Source organism: Phalacrocorax aristotelis, chromosome 5, assembly GCF_949628215.1.
Source record: "Phalacrocorax aristotelis chromosome 5, bGulAri2.1, whole genome shotgun sequence".
Taxonomy (NCBI): Eukaryota; Metazoa; Chordata; class Aves; order Suliformes; family Phalacrocoracidae; genus Phalacrocorax; species Phalacrocorax aristotelis.
In genome coordinates this window covers 21,470,110-21,493,188 of record NC_134280.1, presented here as the reverse complement: position 1 = coordinate 21,493,188, position 23,079 = coordinate 21,470,110, and the positions used below count along the sequence as shown (strand labels likewise).

The following is a 23,079-nucleotide window of genomic DNA, read 5'->3' as shown; positions in this document are numbered from 1 at the left end:
ATCCCTGTGGGAAACTTTGCCTTGTAAAGGAAGGGAACTCAGTGTGATATCTTTTCTCTCAAACTCTGATCTCACCTCTAAGGGATTTTGTGTTCTGTTTCCCAGCAACGTGAACCGGGGGTGCTTGGTCAACCCCATCCTATGCAACATAACGCGTAGGTAATTGAAGGAAAAAATCACAGTACCCTGCGGTGCTGCTTAAAATGCAGTCTGTAACTTGTATCTTAAAGCACGTATAGACGGCCGTGCCCCGCTGCGGTGCGCATTATGTAATTGTCTAAATATGACATTGTTCCCCGGGTGCAGAAGGCGCGGAGGGATGAGTGGGGCGTTCTGGCGCTCCTCCCGCCGCAGCCTGCGGGCGGTGCTGCCGCCGCGGACCCCTGTCCCCTCACGCCCCCGCCGCCGGGGGTCGTCCGTCGGTCCGTTTCTCCCTCCGTCCGTCCACCGGCCAGGGCTTGCTCCCCAGCGCGGGGCCCCGGACGGCGCGCGCACCCTCACAGGCAGCCTCCCTCCCCACCCCGCGGCCTCCGCAGCCCGCTGGCTGCAGCCTCCGCCTCGCGCACCTGGGCGCCAGGTGAGGGCGGGGCAGTGCGCAGGCGCAGGGCCGGCCGCCCGCGCGCACCTGGCGGCCGCTGAGCGGAAGCCGCGGCAGCCCGGCGGGGGGCGCCGGGCTCCCCCTGTGCCTGCGGCCGCTTGCGCGGGCAGCGCCTTCCTCTTCCTCCCGCCGGACGAGGTGAGTGGGGGAGCCCCCCGGGGGGGGGGGGGGTGGGGTGGGGGGAGTCCCTGCTGACTTTCGCAGCCCGCGCGCGGCGCCGCTCCTTCTGCCCCAGGGGCCGCGGCCGGCGGCGGGGGCAGCGCCCGGTGCCGCTTCTCCTCCGTTACCGCCAGCTCTCCGGGCGCGCCCGGCGCGGCGGTGGGAGCGCGACAGGCGGGAGGGAATCGCGACACGAGGGAGAGGTCCTGGGGCAGAGGTGGGGCTGGGGCCTGCCCGGAGGCTCCCTTCCTCAGCCGCCCCTTCACACGCTAGCCCTCCCCCCTCCCCCCGCAGCCACACATAGTCACACACGTTCTCACGCGCGCTACGCACGGTCCCCTCGAGACCGACCGACGCAGCCGGCCCCGGGGGCAGCCCAGCCCCGCTCCGGGCAGACGCGAAGCGGGGCGAGGAGCTCGGGCTGCCGAGAAGGGCGCTGCTGCCTGGCAGCTGGGCAAACAGGGCTCCGGGAAGCGCCGGCGCCGGCCGGGTGCACTGTCCAAACCAAAGTATTGATCGAGGGAGGTGTCTCTTGCCGCACGCTGATCCCGCCCGAGTGTTTGTCCGCAGCGCCGCATTCATGTGATAACAGCAGGGTGATAGGCTCTTTGTGTACGTTGCCAGCTTCCTCTGGTATATTTCATCCTATATGACGTGCTTTTAAGTTACTAGATAGTCTCTTTTTTTCCGGCAGTTTGTTAGTCGTACTTCTACAGAGCAGGCTAGGGTACATTTTCTTGGCTCTGGAAAACTGGAAAATGAATTGTAACATAGAGAACCTTAGTTTCATGGTGGTGCTGTTTTTTTTTGTTTTTAACTTCGTGTGAAATATGCTTTTATAAAGAGGTATTTATTAATAAATGTTTTTATTGGTTAAATAATATCTTGCTGGAAATACTAATCTTATGTATGCATCTCTGTAGTGTTTTACATGTTAGTCTTCTGTTACAAAACAATATCTCTGTTAAAAAACTATAAAATGAATTGATCTATTTCAGCTTGACTAAAGCCAGTGCCGTGCTGCTGAGCCAAGTGCAGAGTTAAAGACTGAGATGGAACAGCCAACTTCTGGCTTTTGGTTTCTTTTTTTAACTAGGTTTACTCAGTGGCCTGGTCAGTTTGGCATCTGTTACTATCGTCTCAAGGCTTCTCAATAACATAGCAAAGTAAAAAGTTAGTTACAGAGAGCCCAAATTACTGTTTTCGTTGCACTGCGGGAAGGAGCAGAAGACCAGTTTTCCTCTACCTCTTAACTGCTATTGCCATTTAACTTTGCCCCTTTTTTTGGGTGGGGTGATACCAGCGGTAGTCTGGATATCTCCAATTCTGTTAAAATAGGAACAAGCTATAATTTCCCTCTCTGTGCCATTTCCCCAAAGTATGCACTTCTAGGTGAGAAACTGCGTTGCTTTAAGATCTCCATTTTTGCTTTGCATAAATTTGTTGCCTGGTCTGCCTGTTCCAAGAGCTCGTAGCTAGTGCACTGCTTCCCCTTTCTTTGGAATCAACGTAGTGAATCATGTTCGTCATATGAATTGCTGATCAGGTGCCTGCCAGTTTGTCTTCCTAATTTGCTCATTTCGGTGCTTATCTTCTAGTGATTTGAAAGTGCCTCAAGTTTCTAGATCATGAAGTGCTAAATTTTGTCCACTTGTGTAAATCAAGATTTTATTTATTTGCTGTGTGTCTTACTATTGTCTGATTTTTCCTAAGATTCACTGATATTGTGTACTATAGGAAATAGTTCTGCTTACAAACAGAGAAATCATGTTGCAAAACTCCTGACAGTGACCTAGTAATTAAGCTTTATAGTCAAATGACTAATTGTTATTAGGTAGGATTATTCAGCAGTGAAATGTAGCTAGAGAAGAACCAGTCAAGTGGGGAGAGGAGGAAAGCAAAGACACTTTTGGTAGATTCTGACAAGGATTAGTTTAGCAGTCACTGATCCAATAAACCTCAGTAAATCTCAAAAAAAAAAAAAATCCATGAAGAGACTTGCTTTGCTTTACAGTCATCATTTAAACAACTTAAAAGTTTAAGGCCAATTAGGGTGTAAACCTGTGATTTCAAGCCCTGCATTTAATACTCAGATGCTTTTGCTGTCTTAGAAACATTTCTACAATCGGGAAAAGGAAGCTACAGAGTTGAGTGAAATTTAAAATTAAGCTGCATGCAGTGCATGTTTGTAGTCCCGGGACTGTAAAATTAGGCCCTAAATATTTTTTGTAGTATATGGTTACTGTGTATTTTAATATAGTATCTATTGTCACAAGGAACTATCTACCTCTGCTTATCATGTACAGTGCTTTGCTGTAGAAAAACAGTAGTAGTGCTCTTTTTGGAAGCACTTCCACTAGAATATGGTGGGGCGTGTGATGTATTTATTTTTTAATCTCAAATAAGCCACTGAAGAAGATATTTACAAAATTGTATTCCAGCTAGGTGTTCTCGGCTGCTGCTGCTGCTCTGAATTTCTTTAGCCTATTGTGTTATCATCCACTTATAGCTTCTGATTTTTCTGTACTGGGGCAGACTGCATCTGGTCTTTGCTAGAATAATCTATGCCCTTAGTGTTTCTAAAACTAAGACTCAGGAACTGAGTGTGTTCAGTATTCCTTTTACAACTTTTTTTCAGGAGTAGAACCACATTTCCACTGGCTGAGCTTCAAAGAATGTACCCAGAGGAACAGTATCTGGGGTTTGTAAATCTCTGTTTCTTTTAGGTGTGTGCACCCTATCTAGGGGTGTATTCAGTCGCAATTCTTAGTTGAACAGATCGGCAAGTATCTTATGTTGTAAGTGTAGAGACAGAAACTGGCCAGCTGATTCTGTTTCTCCTTTTCACATGAAGACTTAATATTCAACCTCTGTACATTCCATTTTAAAATTTGTTCCTTTACTTAAGCCTAGTGCTAAAATTCTTGTAAACAGTAGCACAGTTTGGTAAACTTAAGCAACTGTTTTCATTTTCCCCAAGGTCTGAAGTGCTTTTGAATGGTCTTGATTGTGTGGACAGCCTTCATATTCCATATTCAGCTAAATCGGTATGAAAAGTTCACTCCAAATTGGACATTTCTTAGTCTATCACAAGAGGTGGCAGTGCAAATAGGTGTTCTGGGATGTACTTCTAGGAAATGGAATTGGGTTTGTTCAGTGATTTGATTTCTGCTTCCCTCCACCCCCCCACCCCCGCCCCGTAGAGCAAACTCAATTTCCATGGTGGTAGAAGATTAGAATATCACTTATGAAAATTATTAGTTCAGTAGCTAATGTTCTAGTAGCATCTGCATTGGTATTCATGCAAAGAAAACAGAATGCCCTGTCTAGAATTTTAGATTCAGAAATAGCAGTCGTGAAAGTAGCACTTCTTCTAGGTAAAGTATCCCAACTTATGTAATCGTGTATCTTTGGCAGACCTTTGCTAATTTGGTAGGAACAGTTGATCATGAGTGTCTGATCTTTTTTCCTAAACAATTTGTTCAGCGTTTCTGTTCACACACCCTCTTTCGGATTAAGGGAACATTAAGGTCTTGATGAAGGGATTGTTGTATACTTAGATAATAAGAAAAAATAGGTGAGCTTTTTAATGAGACTGTGATTCTGGAGTTACACAATAAATTAGATTAAGGGTGAAACAAAGTTGTGTAGTTAAATAGTTGTGATCAGAATAATTCTTAAGGGTTTTTTCCCTATTTTTGTCTTTTAAAGTTACTTTTTCTTAAGTATTTTTTTATTTAGTATTTCGGGTTTTGGTGTGGGGTTGTTTTTCTGGATGGGGTTTGTTTGGGTTTGGTGTTTTTTGTTTTTTTGTTTTTTTTTTATGTTCCATAACCAGCATTCTCATGAAACATTAAAGGGCTGTTTATAATTCTGATAAAAGAGAAATTGATTTTAAAACAGTTTTACTCAAAAAACTGAGATCAAGTATATTGTTGATATTAATCCCAATAAATTTCTCCTGCTGGTATAGTCTGAAAGAATTTCTGTTCATTTGGCTTATCTTGACATTTTAATGTTTTTTTTTTTTAAATTATTGTCTACAGTATTGTTCACACCAAGCTAATAAAAAGTCAGAGTTGTTGGCTACTGTAGTGAGGCTTGCTTGTAAGCCAGAGTTTTTGCAGACAGCCTGACATCAGAGTTAGTGGGTGGCATAATGTAACATAGACTGTGTATTGAATTCACACACAACCCATGTGATGTGGTTTGAAGCAGTGTGGCAGCTGCTTTTTGGCACTTTTTAGAAGACTTTTGTAGTACATATTAGTTTTCTGGTTATTTTCTTCTTAAAAAAAAAAATCCCTAAAATCCAACTTCTGGTGTTTAGGGCTAATTATTTCAAAGTGCTGTAAGAATCCAGACTACTATTAGTGAAAATAACACTAATGAATAGAAGATTAAACACTTTGCTAAAGAGTCACCTCAGGGAGTTTAATCATGCCACATATTTCTTCCACATATCCTGGAGGATGGAACAGTAGCTTGGTCTGTGCTTACTGACGTTGCTGTGCTATAAAAATGTGTGAGGCATTTGTGGGAAATAAAGATTGTATTTCTGACTACAAAATTATCCTGGTAAAAACCCTAAGGAAGATACAGCTTTCATGACAAAAGCTCTTAGGACAATGTAGTCTGTGTTCTGGAAACTGTTATGTTTGTATGACAAAGAGTTCTTCTCTTACTGTAAGCAGCGTCCCTCTAAAAGATTTTGTCAATAAAACTCCACTCGGTATTTGGCTGTATCGGAGTTCGCTGTACGTTGGTGGCAAACGAGCCTGTGTTTGTCCACTTCTGTGGCAAATACTATCCCAGTAGCTTTCACTTGATCCTTTCTCTGAAAAAGAAACATCCCTTGCACTTATTTCTGTGCACAGTATGCTGCCATGTGTGCTACTGGAGTGTACTAATCCACATTGAAAGGGTTAAGTTGTGTTGCACTGCTTGAACAGCCCACTTAACTCAGGTGAGTTGTCTTTTCATTTCTATGGACAGACACATTTCACCTGTGTGTTGAGGCAGCCTGCTGTGGTTAGACCTCAGGAGCCGAGTCAGGTGTATCCAGTACAGGCAATAGGTTGTCAAAGTGTATGCAGATAAAAGTGAATACCGTTACACAGGAAACTAAATGCTGAATAAATTGCTGTATGTTCTTGGTTGCTCATTAGATCTGTTTATTATAGTCTTTAATGCCTTGTTCGTCTGAAGACAGATGTACACAAAACTCAGGTAGTACAAGAAGTATTCTGGATGGATTTTAGATTCTGGTTATTTTGACTTACAGATATCTTGACTATTGTGTTGTATTGATCATGAGTATTCTAAGGACTTGTACATGCTCAATTTGTGCAGGAAATAATCCCCAATAAAAATAACAATAATGTAGTTTAAGTTTTTGTTAAAATGTACATATGTAGTTCTGATGTTTTGTGAAGAATAGGTTAGTGTGTCAGCATCAAAGCCAGCTGCAGCAAAAGTCTGAAGTATGCGCTAAAAATCTGTGGAAGAAATCTTTTGTATTTTTTAGTCCGTTTCTCCTTTTTGTTGCTGGAGACAATGAAGCCGAAGTTAATGTAGTAAACATAAAACTATTTTAAAAATTATGACATAATGAGCTTAGCGTAAGTAAATATTGCTGCATTAATTGAAATGCTGAAGATGGACAATGGAAATCTGACAACTGCGACTTCAACTCTTAACTAAATTAACAATTAATTTCTCTGGTACTCAGGCAGATAACAGATATGTAGCCATACCATGTAATTTTTCTGCCTTTTCTGAGTAGTCCCATGCCAGCTCATTAACACAGAAAGAGACAGTTGTAAATATTTGACTCAAATACTGGTTAAGTTCTCAAATTTAAGCATTATTTCAGTGTAAAAGAGTTAATGTTGCTATATAGAATTAACTTCAACCTCCATTTTCATGACATATCTTATACCATCGTGTTCACTAATGCTTAATCTTTCTCTTGTCATGGACAAATTTAAGTCTCTTTGCCAAGAAGAAGAGACCTAGAGGAATTTTGAGAACATTGTCGCTTGTTTAGTGATATAAAAGAAATTTGAGGGCAACAGTGTTTGGAAAGAAATCAACCAGCTAACCAGTGCTAATGCCCCCCTCCCCAGGTGTTTGCCTGATTGACTATGCCTAATGACTGCTGGTGAGATACAGAAGTTGCCAGACCTCTCTCATAATATTAAGTACCTCAAATTTAAAAAAAGGTGTTTTCTTTTTTCTATTTGAGGAAGATATATTGCTTATTGATTCCTAAGCTTTAAGGCTTGCTAATACTTATGCTTATGCATGGTGCACTGAGAAACAGTAATGTGATTTTCTTTTTTATGGTGTTACAAAAACCTTCCTGGTTAACAGGTTGCAGAGGCTGTAGGCTCAGGCAGAGCCCCTGCAGATTTAGCAATGGTAGTTTACAGTCATCTTGTGGGGTGCTGATCTGTATATATGCTCAGTGTTTTACATTGTGTATTGCATTTACATGGCAAAGTTGGGAGGCAGGGGTGACTGCAGGGGTGGCCTCTGTGAGAAGAGACCAGGGGCTGCCCCCCATGCTGGACACAGCTGGTTCCAGTCAGCTCTAAAACAGACCCACTGCTGGCCAAAGCTGAGCCACCTGGTGTAGCAGGTTGTGCCTCTGTGGTAACACATTTAAGAAAGGGTAAAAAATGCTGCACAGAAGCTGTGAAGAGAGAGGAGTGAGAAAAATATGGGAGAAACAACACTGCAGACACCAAGGTCAGTGAAGGAGGAAGGGAGGAGTTGTTCCAGACACTGGATCAGATATTCCCCTGCAGCCCATGAAGAAGACTATGGTTAAAAAGGTATTTCTCTGCTGCCCATGGAGGACCATGGCAAAGCAGGTATCCACATTGCAGTCTGTGCGGGACCCCATGGCTGAGCAGGTGGATATGCCCTGAAGGAAGCTTCAGCCCATGGAGAGCCCAAGCAGGAGCAAAATCTTGGCAGGAACTGTGCCCCGTGGATGACGCACGCTGGAGCAGTTTTTGCTGAAGTACTGTACCTCATGGAGAGAACCCATGTTGGAGCAGGGGAAAAGTGTGAAGAGGAAGGAGCGGCAGAGATTGTTCCAAGTTGACCAGAAACCCTCGTACTCCATCCCCTCTACACCACTTGGGAGAAAGGAGGTAGAAGAGTTGGGAATGAATGAGTGAAGATGAGCGTGGGGAGGTGGTTTTAGTTTTGGCTTTGTTTCTCACCATCCTACTCTATTTTTTAATTGGCAATAAATTAAATTCATCATCCTCAAGTCTGTTTGCTCCCTGACAGTAATTGGTAAGTGATCACACTGTCCTTATCTTGACCCATGTGCTTTTCCATCTTATTTTCTCCCTGCTGTCATGCTGAGGAGGGGGAGTGAGAGAGTGGCTGGTTGGTGTCTGGCAGCCAGCCAAAATCAACCCATCAGACATTGTGAGAAAACAAGGCATTTTTTAATCTGACAGTTTGGTAAATTGGTTGCAACCCTTTCACCAGGAAAGAAAATCTTTATTCTCAGTCTTGCAGTGTGTAAGTATCAGTATTGTAGTACAAATTTTTCAGCACTAAAGAAAAATGGGACAATAATGTGTGAGCGAGAAGTTTTTTTTTTTTAATGGATTTTCTTGGAATTTTTTTTGAGCCCTGTGGAGCACATTTTTGGTACCTTTTAGTATCTATATGGCAATGCTGTAATGAGCTTCTCTTCTGCATTCTTATAACAATAGTTCTATGGTAAAACTACTGTGGTTTGAATGTATAAGTTTATTAAATAAAGCTGACATAAGCTTTGACATAAACTATGATGTTAAGTCCAGGTGTCTAACTTATCCTGCAAATTCTTGAAGGAAACCAGCTGAAGTTGTCTTCTGTTTTCTATAAGTTATATCTCTTCCTGAGTATATATTACTCCAATTAAGAAATGGAAAATCTATTTGTATTTCAAAAGAAGAAATAGAAAACTAGGGGTTTTTTTGCAATTCTGTGGTCAGTAGTTAGCAAGTGGGAATTAACTGTGGCTTTTAACTAGATGTCGTTTATTTCTTTTCTCAGTTCACATACATGCAACTCCCACAAAAATAAAGCTGTGTTTTGAATTTAGGCTGGTTGCTATTTTCCCACTTCTTGTAAACTGCCAATTTTTCAGAGAGAATTTAATTCAAATGATTTGGATTCTTGTAGTCCTCAAATGTTTTTCATAGTTCCCCATCTTTGAAAGCGGCTGAATAATTGCTCGTTTGTGAAAAAAATTGTCTGTGAAAAAAAGTGGCAGGGTTCCTGAAAGAGGAAAGCTCTTTGACATGTTCTCTTGATGAGTTGCAGCAGCACATGCCAGAAAATGCAGTACAAGTGAATGAAAAAATATACAGAATGATTGTGATGATGTGAATGACGTGATGATGTAGATGCAGATGATCCTCAGGATAAATTAACCCACTTCAAATTACTTGCTTTAAACCTGCATTGAGCATGTATGCTAGATAACTAAATCTAAACATTTCCCACTTTGAAGTCTGATTACTTAAATCTAATCTTGAAATTGATATTTTTTTTAAATATCGGAAATTTCCAAATTGTTGAAATAAGTTGAGTGAGAAGTCCTTCTTGTCTTTATAGCTCACTTTTTATGTAGATCTTTTTCATGCAACCTGAACTTACCATATTGATTTAATCAGTTTTCCTTCTTATCTCATCATTGAACTAAAATTCCCTGCTCCTAGAAGACTTAAAACAATACCTTCCTCCAATTTTAGACAACTTAATTTTTAAGATTTAGAAGAAAATTAATGTGAAGTAGTGGCATCGTGTAGAAATAGTATTTTATTCTTAGTGATAAGCCTGCTTTCTTGTTCTTCTATTTGAAGCATATTTAAAAAAAAAAAAACAAGGGAGGTGCATCTTGGGTATGTTATAGTTAGGTTTGACCTATCTTTAAGTGATGGACACATAATGTTTGACAGTTGGGAATTGTGAGTTAATTCCTGCCTATTAATTTCTTGTGGTTTTACGTTGTTGAATATACTAGATGTATAAATTTATACTTTTTGTTTTAATTTACAGGTGTTGTAATTTCAAGAAATGCTGTGACCTATTTGAAGATCATCATCCACAGAAACTTTTGTCTTGTGATAATTTTTTAAAACTAGAATGGCTTTGAAAAAAACACCTAAACTATTTAAGAAATTATTTTTTCACTGGAAACTTTGGAAATTTAGCATTATTGTGTTTGTGTTTCTGGTATTTTTATTTTTATTACAAAGAGAAGTGGGTGTTCAAGACTTCAAAGATGAAGCAGGGATTAAGCCAGTTGTTGGAAAGAAAAGCCATGTATTAGGTTTCATGTTAAATGCTATGAATAATATCAAAGGGGCAAAGCCAAAAATGCAGATAAAAGCACCCGTTAGGCAAACTAAGATTCCTGGAGAGAGACACTGTTTGCCAGGACACTATACTGCAGTGGAACTAAAACCTTTTCTCGATCGACCCCTTCAAGATCCTAATGCTCCTGGAGCTTCTGGTAAAGCATTTAAAACTATCAACTTAAATTCAGAAGAACAGAAAGAAAAACAGCATGGAGAAGAAAAACACTGTTTTAATGCATTTGCAAGTGATAGGATTTCTTTACACCGAGATCTTGGACCAGACACCCGACCTCCTGAGTATGTTGAAATGTGTGTGTTCTGATAGTTGAAAAACTTGTCAGAAATGCAGATTGCAAAGTGATTTGAGTTCAGCATTAGGTGATAAGAGTTTAGGAAGGTCTCCTAGCTATACATAATGATTGGCTGTACATAAAGATGCACAGTGCCAAACCCAAGAATGTTTAAAAAGGCTCACTTCTTTCATGGTTTTGAATTCAAAGTAACTATCTTTAAATAAGGTTTTCAGCTTTTGCCTTTAAGCTACAATTTCTGAGTGACTTTCTGGAAGCCTGCTGTTTTGCTTAGGTTTAAACTTTTTCCCAATGTAAACACCATCTCCACCCACCTTTTTTCTTTTTTTAAAGTATTCAGTGTTAATAAAACCACCAGCGTAATTCAGTAAATTAGGAATTGTAAACTTTTGAATAAGGCAAAGAACATCTCAGCAATCTTGTAGTATTGAAAAATTTTATTAATGAAGACTGTAGGACTTGGGTAGAGTAGGATTTTGTTATGAGCAGTCTGTCAGTGTCAGATTATATGTTCTTAGCTTTCTGTGTCAGAAGTGACTGACCTTACGAGTTCCTGCTGGTAGTATGAATGTCACATTACACGTGGTGTAGCTCACAATAACCTTTGCTAGAGTGTAACTGGTGAGTTTTCGCCTGTGTATTTTGTGAGGCAGTGGCTGTGATAATTACCTTGGGGAGTCTTCCAGACTCTAAAGACAGGCAATAAATAGAAAGTGTGCAGCTTATGAATACAGAAGTGTTGTCATCTTGACTTGCATTGGATTTAAAGTTATGTTCAGAATACATCAGTCTTGAAAAACTGTGACCTTAAAATTGTTTCCCTTGAATTGGATATGCTGCCTAATACGACATTTCTACAAAATCTTTAAGTTCTGAATTAGATCTGTTCTATTTTTACTCTGCAAAATTTGCATTTTTCTAATAAATATTCTTTTGTATTTTGGGGTTTCAACAGTAATGATGACTTAAAGTCTGGTTTTGCAGCTCAGTATCTGCTGGTCTCAATAGAATAACATACTTTTTTCCCGAAGATGACCTGGGTGCTATGTGAAACATACTCAAATGTTTGTGAGAGAAGCGGAACTGAGTCAGTTGTTCAACTGGAGTTCTTATTCATCATATTTTTTTTAAAAATACTTTGTACAGCTTCTCCAGTTGGAGCACCTGCCTTTGCATGCCAAAACTGGGATTGAAAGTGAAGAAAATGAAATACTTAATGTCCATATTTATAAGGCTTTGTACTAGAAAGAGAGGGGTTTCTTTTAAGGGTTTGAGTCAAAACTTTTTGTCCATTTTTGTAACATTTGACACTCTTTAATCTGTAGATGCATTGAACAAAGGTTTAAGCGTTGCCCGCCATTGCCAACCACAAGTATTATAATAGTTTTTCATAATGAAGCATGGTCCACTCTGCTCAGGACTGTTCACAGCGTGATGTATACATCTCCTGCCATACTGCTAAAGGAGATTATTTTGGTGGATGATGCCAGTGTAGATGGTAAGAAGTCTTTCTATTTTCCCTCTTTTTTTTTTTTTTTAAATGATTTCAGATGTTAGGATTGCAGATAAATTGGTTAAAGGGGATATCTCTTTACCACTATTAACATGTATAATAGTATTCTAAGTGGGTATGTTCCTTTCTTCTTCTATATAATAGTTCTTGCCCGTCTTTTTTTCATAAGGTAGTCACATATGAAATTCCTGTCCTCTAAAAGGTTTTTAAACCCCATTTCTGCTTATTCCAATTCTAGTGCTGCTTAAACGGCATAACTGGTTGCATGACAAGTAGCTCTGTAATTTGTGCTTCAAACCAATTACAGTTCATAGAACAAAGTATCCAAGGATAAATCGGCCAATGTTTGTAGCAATTTGCATTTTATCATAGTGATTGTCTTCATGGAAACTAATTTCATTAATATGAAGGACAATGTCTTTCCTAGAAAGTAAAATTATTTATTGGAAAAATAATCTTCAGTACTCAAGCTGACTGCCGAAAAAAATTGAATTTATCTTGATTGTGATCACAAATGCAAGTTCAAAAAACTTTATATGCTTAACTTGAGATGAACATGTCTATACATACATGCTTATATTAATGTATTTACACTTTCTGCAAGTCTGAATTTAGTATACTAACACACTTAGATGTGAAGTATGTTCAGTAATACAGTTTAGTGCTAAGGATGGGCAGAAGAAAGAAGATGGTGTGGGGTGTTTAATGAGAGATGTGGGTTAGTTTCTCAAATTTTGCACATTTAAAGACTTTTTTGTATAGCTTCTGTTGCTGTTGTAAATATTGTAGCCTTTGTTAACTGCGTGTAAAATGTGCCATCGTTAAGGAAAAAATTTGCATGTTCTGCAGATAACTTGAGTAAGTAGGTACGTGATCAGTTTACTCTGAAAATGGATTTTGAATTGGTATTCAAACTGTTAATACTGCAGAAGAGATGAACTAGCACATGTCCTTTCTCTTTCTGAATTTTTTTTAGTGTTCCATCCCCTGTTCTCTGCTGGTCACCTTTTCCTATGCCCCCACCCCCAACAAAACTCAGTCCCAGAAAATAATGTTCAACAATCAGGAATTGTTTACTGCTTTGATATTGAGGTCATTCCTGGGATTAGTGTCAATTGTTTATCCTCTTTGTTTAGTAATGTAAAATTTTAGGCAGTGGCATGTATATACCCTGAATATCCTAAAACTGATTTATCTTTCTAGAATACTTGCATGATAAACTAGATGAATACGTGAAACAATTTCAGATAGTTAAAGTAGTCCGTCAAAAGGAAAGAAAAGGTCTAATCACTGCACGGTTGTTGGGAGCTTCAGCAGCAACAGGAGAGACCCTTACCTTTCTGGATGCTCATTGTAAGTGTAACCTGTAACTATGCCAGGTCTGGTTTATAACACTGTTATCTTTGATTTAACATTGTGTATTTTTTATGAATTATGAACATTAGCAATGTATTATCTTTCCTATTGCTATTTTCTGTTATTGAAAGTATATTTAGCAGTGTATCGAAAAGCAGCGCATGTTGGCTTGCTGTGGGCATGTTAAAATATTCCCTGTGTACTACTTTATAGCCAAGTAAAAATTCAGTGCTTGTTCCCATTTTCTCCATAGGTGAATGCTTTTATGGCTGGTTAGAGCCATTATTGGCAAGAATAGCTGAGAACCCTGTTGCTGTTGTAAGCCCTGATATTGCTTCCATAGATCTCAATACTTTTGAATTCAGTAAACCATCTCCTTATGGGCATAACCACAACAGAGGCAATTTTGATTGGAGTTTGTCATTTGGATGGGAGTCTCTTCCTAAACATGAAAATAAAAGAAGAAAAGATGAAACCTATCCAATTAGGTAAACAATTTGAATAATATTTTAAATCCTTCGGTTTTCGGGGTTTTTGTTATGAACAGAGGTTTGTAAATGAACTACTTTTTTTCAGATGAGTATCAGAAGTCTTAGGATCTTGGGTGGTTTTTGTAATACTTTCTTTAAGAACCACATTGTTGTTTTTTAAACCTGTAAAAACATAGTCGTCTTAGGACAGTCATTGCTCTGCATTACCCTTTTTTTTCCTACATACACTAGAAACATAATAAGCAATTTCTACATTTTTTTCATCAGCAAGGAGAGGGGAGAGGGCGATTATAAACAGTTCTTTTCAGAGACAGTACCACAGATTCTGGCTCCTCATTCATTCATCAGTCTTGAAAGGATCACAACAAAAGTTCAGAGCACCAAAATACTAGACTGTTACTGTGGTGCATTCGATGATAATGGTACGTGCTTTGGCAGCAGACAGGTTACTTGTCTGGAGCCAGGAGTAACTTTGCTTGATACATACAGGGAAAATATGCTATTTCTCCTGATGCTGTGTTTTATACCAGTGGCCATTAGTCTAAACCGGTTGTTAATAACTGACAAAGGAGACTTGATGTGAGCAGATTTAATTGCTTGAAGTATCTATGCCAGGAAAATGTATCAATGTAGTGAAACGCTGACAAATGCATGGAAACCTCCTAGAACAGTTATACCATGTCTTTACATCTATATTTAAAAAAAAAACTATCTATTTGAATTGTGTCTTCCTCAGTAAATTTCTCTTTTTGCAGAACACCTACTTTTGCTGGAGGTCTCTTTTCAATATCAAAAGATTACTTCGAACGCATTGGAAGCTATGATGAAGAAATGGAAATATGGGGAGGTGAAAATATAGAAATGTCTTTCAGAGTAAGTTTAGCTACTTAATTAGCAGTGATCTCGATACTTACAGGGTACAGGGTTTTTGAGGACAAATTAGTATTAGATCTTGACTACTTTGCTGAATAGGCCAACTAGGACATGGAAAATTACTAATGACCTATGAAATAAAATACAAGCATGCTAATTGAACTAATTTTTTTTTTTTTAAATGCTTTTAGGGTTGATAGCTGAAATGTACATTTCCATAGTCTACCTGATTAGGAAATTCACTTGTGATATGCCTGATACATGCACTCTTACTAGTGGTTTGGGTTTTTTTCTGGTGAACAGTAACATTGCTGAATTTTTTTCCACCCCCTTAATTCTAATTGAAGTGCACTTACGCAAAAAATGTTATTATTAGGTATGGCAATGTGGTGGACAGTTGGAGATCATGCCTTGCTCTGTTGTTGGCCATGTCTTTCGCAGCAAGAGTCCTCACACTTTCCCAAAAGGTACTCAAGTGATCACGCGTAATCAAGTCCGCCTTGCAGAAGTCTGGATGGATGAATATAAAGAAATTTTTTACCGAAGAAACACTGAGGCAGCAAAAATTGTGAAACAAGTAGGTGGTGGTGGTGGTATTAGAAATCACACTTGCTGCGTTGAAAGTTTTGGTGAGCAAAAGTTATTTATTGACAAAGTATGTAAGGATTCTAGTTACTTAAATGAAAAGACTGAGCTCAGTTTGCTTAATGTTTTGGCCCCGATAAACATGAAAAACTTATATGTTTGGGCAGTGATAGTGTTGTTTTGTGTGGTGGCTTTTTTTGATTGGTAGGGTTTTTTTCATACGTTCTCTAAAATCCTGGGTTGTTTGCATTGAACAGCTACTGGAACTGCCAGAAGAGCATGAGTGTAAAGCTACTGAGCACAGAAAATGCAAACTAACTTGGAGTGAGAAACACAATGTCTCATTAGTCTCAAGTTGCTTAGTATTTTTACTTTAAAAGTAGCTTTTGTTGTTCGTTAGCTGCAGAATAAAGCTTATTCAATGATAGATATCCATCCTGTCTCTATCTGCTTAAAAACTTCAGTTAAATTCAGGGGGTTTGGGTGTTGGTTTATTTCTGTAAGTTTTCTGGAACTTTGGTCCTTCCCCAGCTGGAATCTAGAGTTTTCTTTGAGAAGCTGTTATTTCTCAGTTTTTATGATAAAATTTTGTGATTATTATATGACTAGTAGCATTAGATTTCCTAAGCACGTTTAGCAGCTAGACGACTGACTTTTGTCTGGGAGATTCTGCATTGTACAGGTTATTATGCTAATTATTTAATTAATCCAATTCATTACTTCAGCTCACTCTCTTTAGTGAGATCTGTTAGCTTTATAGCTGTCATCAGTATGGTCTTGTTTGTACTTTCCCATTTCATGGCACTGTGTTAAAACCCTCTTGGGACTAAGGATGCTTCTGGTCTTTCCATGTTGCAATGTATTTTTCTTGCATGTCCTTTGAAATGCTGCAGGCAGGATGTCAGTAGTGTTATGATCCTGAAAAACAAACAGCAGTAATGGTAGTAGTATGGTATTAAAAAAAACCAACTTGTTTAATGCTACAATATAGAGTATCATAGATTTATATGTACAAAATTGATATTAGTAACATTAGTATATTTCTCTTCCTTACTTCCTTTCCTCTGACAGAAGACATTTGGGGACATCTCAAAGAGACTTGATTTAAGGCAGCGCCTGCAGTGTAAAAATTTTACCTGGTATCTCCGTAATGTTTATCCAGAAGCATATGTGCCAGACCTGAATCCTTTGTTTTCTGGATATGTAAGTTTATTTTCTATAGTCTTCCATAATCCAGGAAATTTGCTAATCTTTTGTGCTGCCTTAGCCATAGCATTTACATTTCAGCTAGCATTAATTGCTCTAGGGTTTTCTGTCACTACTTTGGACAAAGAATCTCTTCTGCAAACCTTGCTATTTGAATATTTTATAGCTTTGTCGATGGTGATGTGAAATTTAAGCAAAGCTTCTTAATAACTAACAGTTGCCTTGCTTAATGGGGTTTTGCAACTTGCTAAGATAAGCAACGTTCTGCCCATCCCTAACAGTTAAAATGACACAAAAGTACTAAGCCAGTACTGAGAGATTTCCTGAATTATCAAGGTAAATTTAGCTTTGTATAGTAAGAAGTCTGAGAGAATTTTTAGTTCTGTTAATGAGGAAAACTGGACAGCTGTTTGCTTCTCAGAATTAGGTTTATGATGAGGAAATGTGTGTCTATAGTTATACATAAATTTTTTTAATGACCACTGCATTTCCTCTGCTGAATAATTTCTTAGTCATTGCATTGCTAAACCAGCTAAATATTAAACAACTAATAATTCTTAGCTTGAGGTGAATGTGAATGTTTATCACTTCCCATTCCTCAATTTTTTTTAATATTTTGTGTATCTGTTCAAATTATAATTTGAATAACAGTAACCTTGTGTAGCAGTAGCCTAATAATTCATGGTGTGTGGCTGTAGCCAACCATAATGTAGTCACTAGGCTTTTGGTTAGAAAAGATTAACTCGGAGAGACCAGGACTTTTAGATTTGAGCATAGCAGAAAGTAAAAATAAACCAACAGCCGTCATTGTTGTTAAGTTTAATATTTTGGCACCCCCACTAAGCTTTTTTTTTTCTTTCCCCCACCCTCCTGATAACACCCTTTCTTTAGTTAAAAAACATAGGTAACCAAATGTGTCTGGATGTTGGTGAAAATAACCACGGTGGCAAACCACTGATTATGTATTCTTGTCATGGACTTGGAGGAAATCAGGTAAAATATTTGATACCTGATTTTTATGATGTGTTCAGCTGTAACTTTACCATATTAAAGCTTTTCATTTATTTTAGAGAAATTGACTAATTTTTAATTGCAATTTTTCTCTCTTCTTTTTTTTTTTTATTTAAGAATTAATTCCTCTATATTGCTCAAGGAAAATTTCATACTGCTCTTCACGTTGTGTCCCATTTCTAACATTTTCTGTTCAGCATACAGATTCAGGTTTTTAACACAATTGCACTGCTTCACTTATCTCTCCTTTCTGTGCAAAACCTTTTCATCCTACCCTTACTACTTTCTTGTAAGTGTTGTCTTCTTAATTCTTCCTTTCCTTATGCTTCCTCCTGTTGCTTCTTTCTCTGCCACCAGGACTCGCACTGTCAAGGAAGATGTTGGTGGGAATCCGGCCAACGGGAGACCACGTGGCCAGGCCCGAGCCACCTTCTCTATCATGCTTGCAGCCTCATAGTGTGAGGTCAAAGTGGTCTATCCTGTACTGGCTAATGCAAGTGAATGATATGACTGAATTTGTCCAAGAGCTCTCTCTGATGCATAGCTTTTGGAGGCAGCAATGGTGCTCTGTTTCTTCTACAGTATGACTTGCAATAATGTCAGATAGTGAATTCTTCAGACAGTACAGTAATACTAATAAAAGTAACATATCATTTCCTGCCCAGAAAAGAACACTTCTCTGTTGCCTTAAAGAGTTATTTGAGGAATAAAGTTTAATAACTGTAGATCCTTGATAACTAAAGGTCAACAAAGATTTAAAAGTTTTTGCCAGAACATACTTGTAATTTTTTATTTTTTTTTTAAATAAAATCCTCACTTTTAAAAGCCATCCATTGATGGCACTCTGAAAACTCAGACACATGATCCTAGCTAGCTGATGCTTTCCTAATGAAATTTTGTGGGGGGTGGAACACTGTCCAGATTAACAACTACTTTGTTACATTAGCTTCTTACAGTACTGAATTTTTTTTTATTCAGTTGTAGATTAATACTATATTAGCCTTTTCACATTGTCACAGTCATTAACCTGGTAACTCTATACCAAGACATTATATGCTTCTGTTTTCATGTCTCTCTAAATTTTCTTGGACTGTACTAAAACTATGCTTTCAAGCGTGTTTTTTGGTTTTCCTCCTGCCATAAAATATCCCTTTAAATGCCAGCCTTCAGAGACCTGAATACAGGTTCTGCTGGTAATGCTCACAAGATGTGCGTATTTTCTTATTTAACCCTTCTCATTATAATACTCTATTTTCAGTTGTATTGTGTTCTTTACCAGACATCAGCAGTGTAGGGTGAAATTTTCCATGCTACCTGTCCTCTTCGTCCCTATATTTGAGGTAGGAGCAGGGAGTGAAAGAGAGAACCTAGTTTTCAGAATTATACATCAGTTGTTTGTCATTCTCCCTTTATAGAATATTCTGGGGCTGGGTACGTGTCATGTCAATAGTATCTCAATATCCAAAATTAATGAAGTTTTAACCCTAGCTTTCAAGTTGTATTTTCAGGGTTCACAGATTTTGGAGTTCAAAAGATAAATCAGAACAGGTTAAGTCAGATTAACAGTTTTAAAGTAAATTACTACGTCTGAGAGCTAAGTGACTAAGCAGGTCCTATCAGTACTCCTATCAGTATCTGTTGGGCACAGGGACTTAAGAGTGAGATGCCTGTTTGTCCCTCAGTGCTATTCCCATTGATGCCAAGGCAGTGAGGAGGTGGAAGCTGACCAATTGGACAGATAGTTGAAAGTGACAGGGAGCTAACTGAGCCTGGTCTTAACAGTCAAAGGAAAGATACAGTGAAGTAGGCTGACATATGGAGCCAAGAAACAGTGGTAATGGGAGGTAGTGATAGGAACTCTGCTGTTTAACAAGGGAGAAAAGGAAGAGACCAGGATGATAGGGTGGGACAAGAGGTATAAAAGGACAGCTGTGACTGTTAGAATGAAAACCCTGTGAAGACTTGAATTATAGCCTAGGATTCCTGAGCTTTAAAAGTACTCTGCTGTTAGGAAATAATGGTAAAATTCACTTACCAAATACATGCTTGTATTACTTTCCTAATGGCTATCATCATCTTATTAGCATTTATTGTTTAGATCAAGCAGCAAAAGCTGATGTATGGCAATCAGGATTGTTCGTGTGACAATATTTTTTCTTGGTTGCTTTAAGAACAAACAAAATCCAGCAACAAAAATTGAATAAAAATTTTTAAAGTTAAGAAATGCCAAAACTTAAGTTATCCATGCAACTGTCTCTTCAGTTTGTCTCCTTGAATTATTAATGATTCCTGGAGGAGCAAACAGTGAGATCTTGAATCATGATGCATATGCACCAAATGTCATTTGCAGTTTATACATTTAAATACGTCTAAATATATTCCATTGCTTTAATATTAAAAAAATGCTTTTAGTTTTGTAAACCCTCTTAAAGTGTGTGTGCTAAAAATCAGAAAAATTACAGTCTCAGATTGTTGGATAACAAAAGGCTTAATATAGTTTAATACTTTTGTTTGTATTCATTTACTGAAATTTTAAAAAATTATTTAAATAGTACTTTGAATATTCTGCACACCATGAAATTCGACATAACATTCAGAAGGAGCTTTGTCTGCATGCTTCTAAAGGACCTGTGCAGCTTCGCGAATGTAACTACAAAGGCCAGAAAACCTTTGCTGTTGGAGAAGAGCAATGGCTGCATCAAAAGGTATTTAGATTGTGCAAGTGAATTGGCATCTTATCAGTCATCTTTTATATGAGTTAACTTTTGATTTCCAATAAAAGAGAAAACTCCAATGAAACATAACTCTGAAGCCAAAAAGGAGTAAGTTTATTTCAGGGAGGAAAGTGTAGATAACTTCAGCTTTTCAGATACCAGATCAAAACTTGATGATGTCACTATTTTAAATGTAAAGTAGAAATGTCACTTACAAAAAGAGTTTATATCCTTTAGCACATGTGTCTGGGCATCCACCTGGAAGTCAATCTAAATGGTTTGTGTCTTTTAAAATATTTTCTAAAAACTGTCCTAAAAAACCAAGTTGACAGTTGCGTACTGTTCATATTGGTTTGCTAGCCCTTCCTCTGCACTACCTGTATGTCCCCACTCTTTTTAACAACAATGAACTTGGGAAAAACTTGGGAAATAACATGCTCATTGTTTGTTCACTTCCTGTTTTTTTTTTTTTCTTCTTCCCTCCTTTACCCGCTTTAGGATGAAACTTTGTACAATGCAGCACTACATATGTGCCTTACTGGAAATGGAGAACATCCGAGTTTGGCATCCTGTAATCCATCAGACCCCTTCCAGAAGTGGATCTTTGGCCAGAACAATTAAGATTTGATATTTATAGGCCAGGAGCATTTTATTAAAAGATCCATTCTAAATTATGATCATTTATGTATACTGCATTTTTAAGTGGTGCATACTTTAAATGCAAAATGTTTAAACAGTTTCTTTTCCCTCTTATTTAAGTTGAATATAAAATATAAAATGTGTCATCAGAGATTCCCTAGGAGTCTATTATACCAAAGATGGTTGAGGCCTCAATTAAGAAAAATGTTTACAATGTTTCTGTGGTAAGACGTTATATGTTGACCACTGATTCATGGATTCTATAGTCCCCCTTCACCTTGGGGACCATATGTATATTGTTTTTCCACAAATTGTAAGTACTTCTGAAGACGACTAGTTTTCTCTGTAGAGTTTCAAGAAATCATTGTATACTCTCTGAAAACCAAGATGCTTTATATGTATATTTTTATGCTCAATTGGTTGACTACTTTTTTTGGTTTTAATCATTTAATTTACTCAGTGAACTTTTCTCAGTATTTTTTAAGTTCCATCACTTGAAAAATTAAATATATCTTTTTCTGGTTAAAGCCAAATAGGCTACCACACTATGCTCAGCTTTTAGCATGTCAATTCTTCTTTTGTAGAAGAAAAAAAATAATTCTCACTGAAATATGTATGTGTGATTATTTTCATGGAAAATCTGCTTATTCTGATATTAATCTCTTTTTAGCTAAAACTTTATAGGTTTTTTTATATTTCATGAACTTTAAAATTTATGGCAAAGTTGTAATAGATTTTTGAGCTGCTGAACATTAACACATTTTTTCAGAATTTTGTTCATTATTGCTTTTAAATTACATGTTATCTACTAAACCCACCTTTTTTCCTGTCTTTTAGAGATTTACACAATGCTTACCAAACAGGTTTCTAATACTATCTGTACATAATCTCCTGTGCAAACACTTGCCCGTTGGTTTGGTTTTTTTTCTTGTTGTTGCTGTTTCCCCTTTTACAAAGGACTGACCTCAATTTTGTCTGTCCAAATGAGACCTTCCTTACTATTCTGCTAGCTCTTTTAATGAAATATTGTATTCTTGTAAACATCCACAAGTATATTTCAATAGATCGTGTAGAACTATGACTTCATAAATAGTCTTCCTTTGATTAAGTATTTAAAAATACATGTCATAGAATAGTTTGGGTTGGAAGGGACCTTTAGAGGTCATCTAGTCCAATCCCCCTGCAGTGAGCAGGGACATCTTCAACTAGATCAGGTTGCTCAGGACCCTGTCCAACCTGACCTTGAATGTTTCCAGGGATAGGACATCTACCAACTCTCTGGGCAACCTGTTTCAGTGTTTCACCACCCTCATCATGTAAAATTTCTTCCTTATATCTAGTCTAAATCTGCCATCTTTTAGTTTAAAACCATTACCACTTGCCCTATCACAGCAGGCCCTATGAAAAATTCTGTCCCCATCTTTCTTTATGTACTTCAAGTACTGCAAGGCTGCAATAAGGTCTCCCCCACAGCCTTCTCTTCTCCAGGCTGAACAACCCCAACTCTTTCAGCCTGTCGTCTTACGGGAGGTGTTCAAACCCTTGGATCATTTTTGTGGCCCTCCTCTGGACCTACTCCAATGATTCCATATATCCTTCCTGTGCTGAGGACCCCAGAGCTGGATGCCGTACTCCAGGTGGGGTCTGACCAGAGTGGAGTAGAGGGGCAGAATCACTTCCCTCGACCTGCTGGCCACGCTTCTTTTTTTGTAGCCAAGCATACTGTTGGCTTTTTCTTCGGTTATTTTACCGGGTGCACAGTTGTTAACACCCTCCAGTTAGTCTTCCATCGCAATCACCAATCATGCCCATTTTCTGACTTGTGATTATTTCAGGCCTTCTTTAGTGAGGGTAGCTCTTCTGCACAAGAAATACCCTCTTCAGGATCAGAGATTTACACTTACTTGAAGATGTCTACTTCAGGGTATGAATATGAGATAAATGATCCCACCCTTAAAGCATCAAAGGTCACATTAAATTGCACTTTAATAAGGTAAACTATTTCATAATAAAATTTTATATTCTGATTTTGACAAGACTTAATTGGTTTATGAAAATTATGGGGGTTTAAAAATAACTTTAAATCTGCATGTGTTATGGGAGGAAAATGGCCATGAAAATAAAATAATAAACTTCTAGGAAGGGAAGGAAGCAGCAGACTAAAGACAAGGAAAATACTTAGTGTTGTCTGAAAGTGCCAGTATTGTTATTAAGTAGGGGTGGGAAACATCAAAGGTAAAAAGGTA

General features: G+C 38.3%; 1 protein-coding gene across 3 annotated transcripts; it reads left to right on the top strand.

The window, feature by feature from the left end:
- The first annotated feature begins 590 nt into the window (after window positions 1-590).
- Window positions 591-22,867, top strand: GALNT3 (polypeptide N-acetylgalactosaminyltransferase 3). Of its 3 annotated transcripts, none has more exons than XM_075093349.1 (11): window positions 591-736; window positions 9,833-10,431; window positions 11,771-11,943; window positions 13,162-13,311; window positions 13,568-13,802; window positions 14,561-14,678; window positions 15,055-15,255; window positions 16,335-16,466; window positions 17,361-17,462; window positions 20,033-20,185; window positions 20,693-22,867. In XM_075093349.1, the coding sequence occupies exons 2-11, from the start codon at window positions 9,920-9,922 to the stop codon at window positions 20,813-20,815; spliced, it is 1,899 nt and encodes a 632-aa protein (XP_074949450.1). In that variant the 5' UTR covers window positions 591-736; window positions 9,833-9,919; the 3' UTR covers window positions 20,816-22,867. The 3 variants fall into 3 exon arrangements, with proteins under 3 accessions (XP_074949450.1, XP_074949452.1, XP_074949451.1); XM_075093351.1 differs by having other exon boundaries at window positions 20,106-20,185; window positions 20,693-22,865; XM_075093350.1 differs by lacking the exon at window positions 591-736 and adding an exon at window positions 6,491-7,920.
- Window positions 22,868-23,079: the final 212 nt, after the last annotated feature.

Excerpts from the sequence above, each read along its gene's own strand:
- GALNT3 (XM_075093349.1), top strand. The coding sequence starts at position 9,920 with ATGGCTTTGAAAAAAACACCTAAACTATTTAAGAAATTATTTTTTCAC. Across the intron at positions 15,256-16,334 it reads CAGCAAAAATTGTGAAACAA|AAGACATTTGGGGACATCTC; the intron begins GTAGGTGGTGGT and ends TTCCTCTGACAG. Across the intron at positions 16,467-17,360 it reads ATCCTTTGTTTTCTGGATAT|TTAAAAAACATAGGTAACCA; the intron begins GTAAGTTTATTT and ends CCCTTTCTTTAG.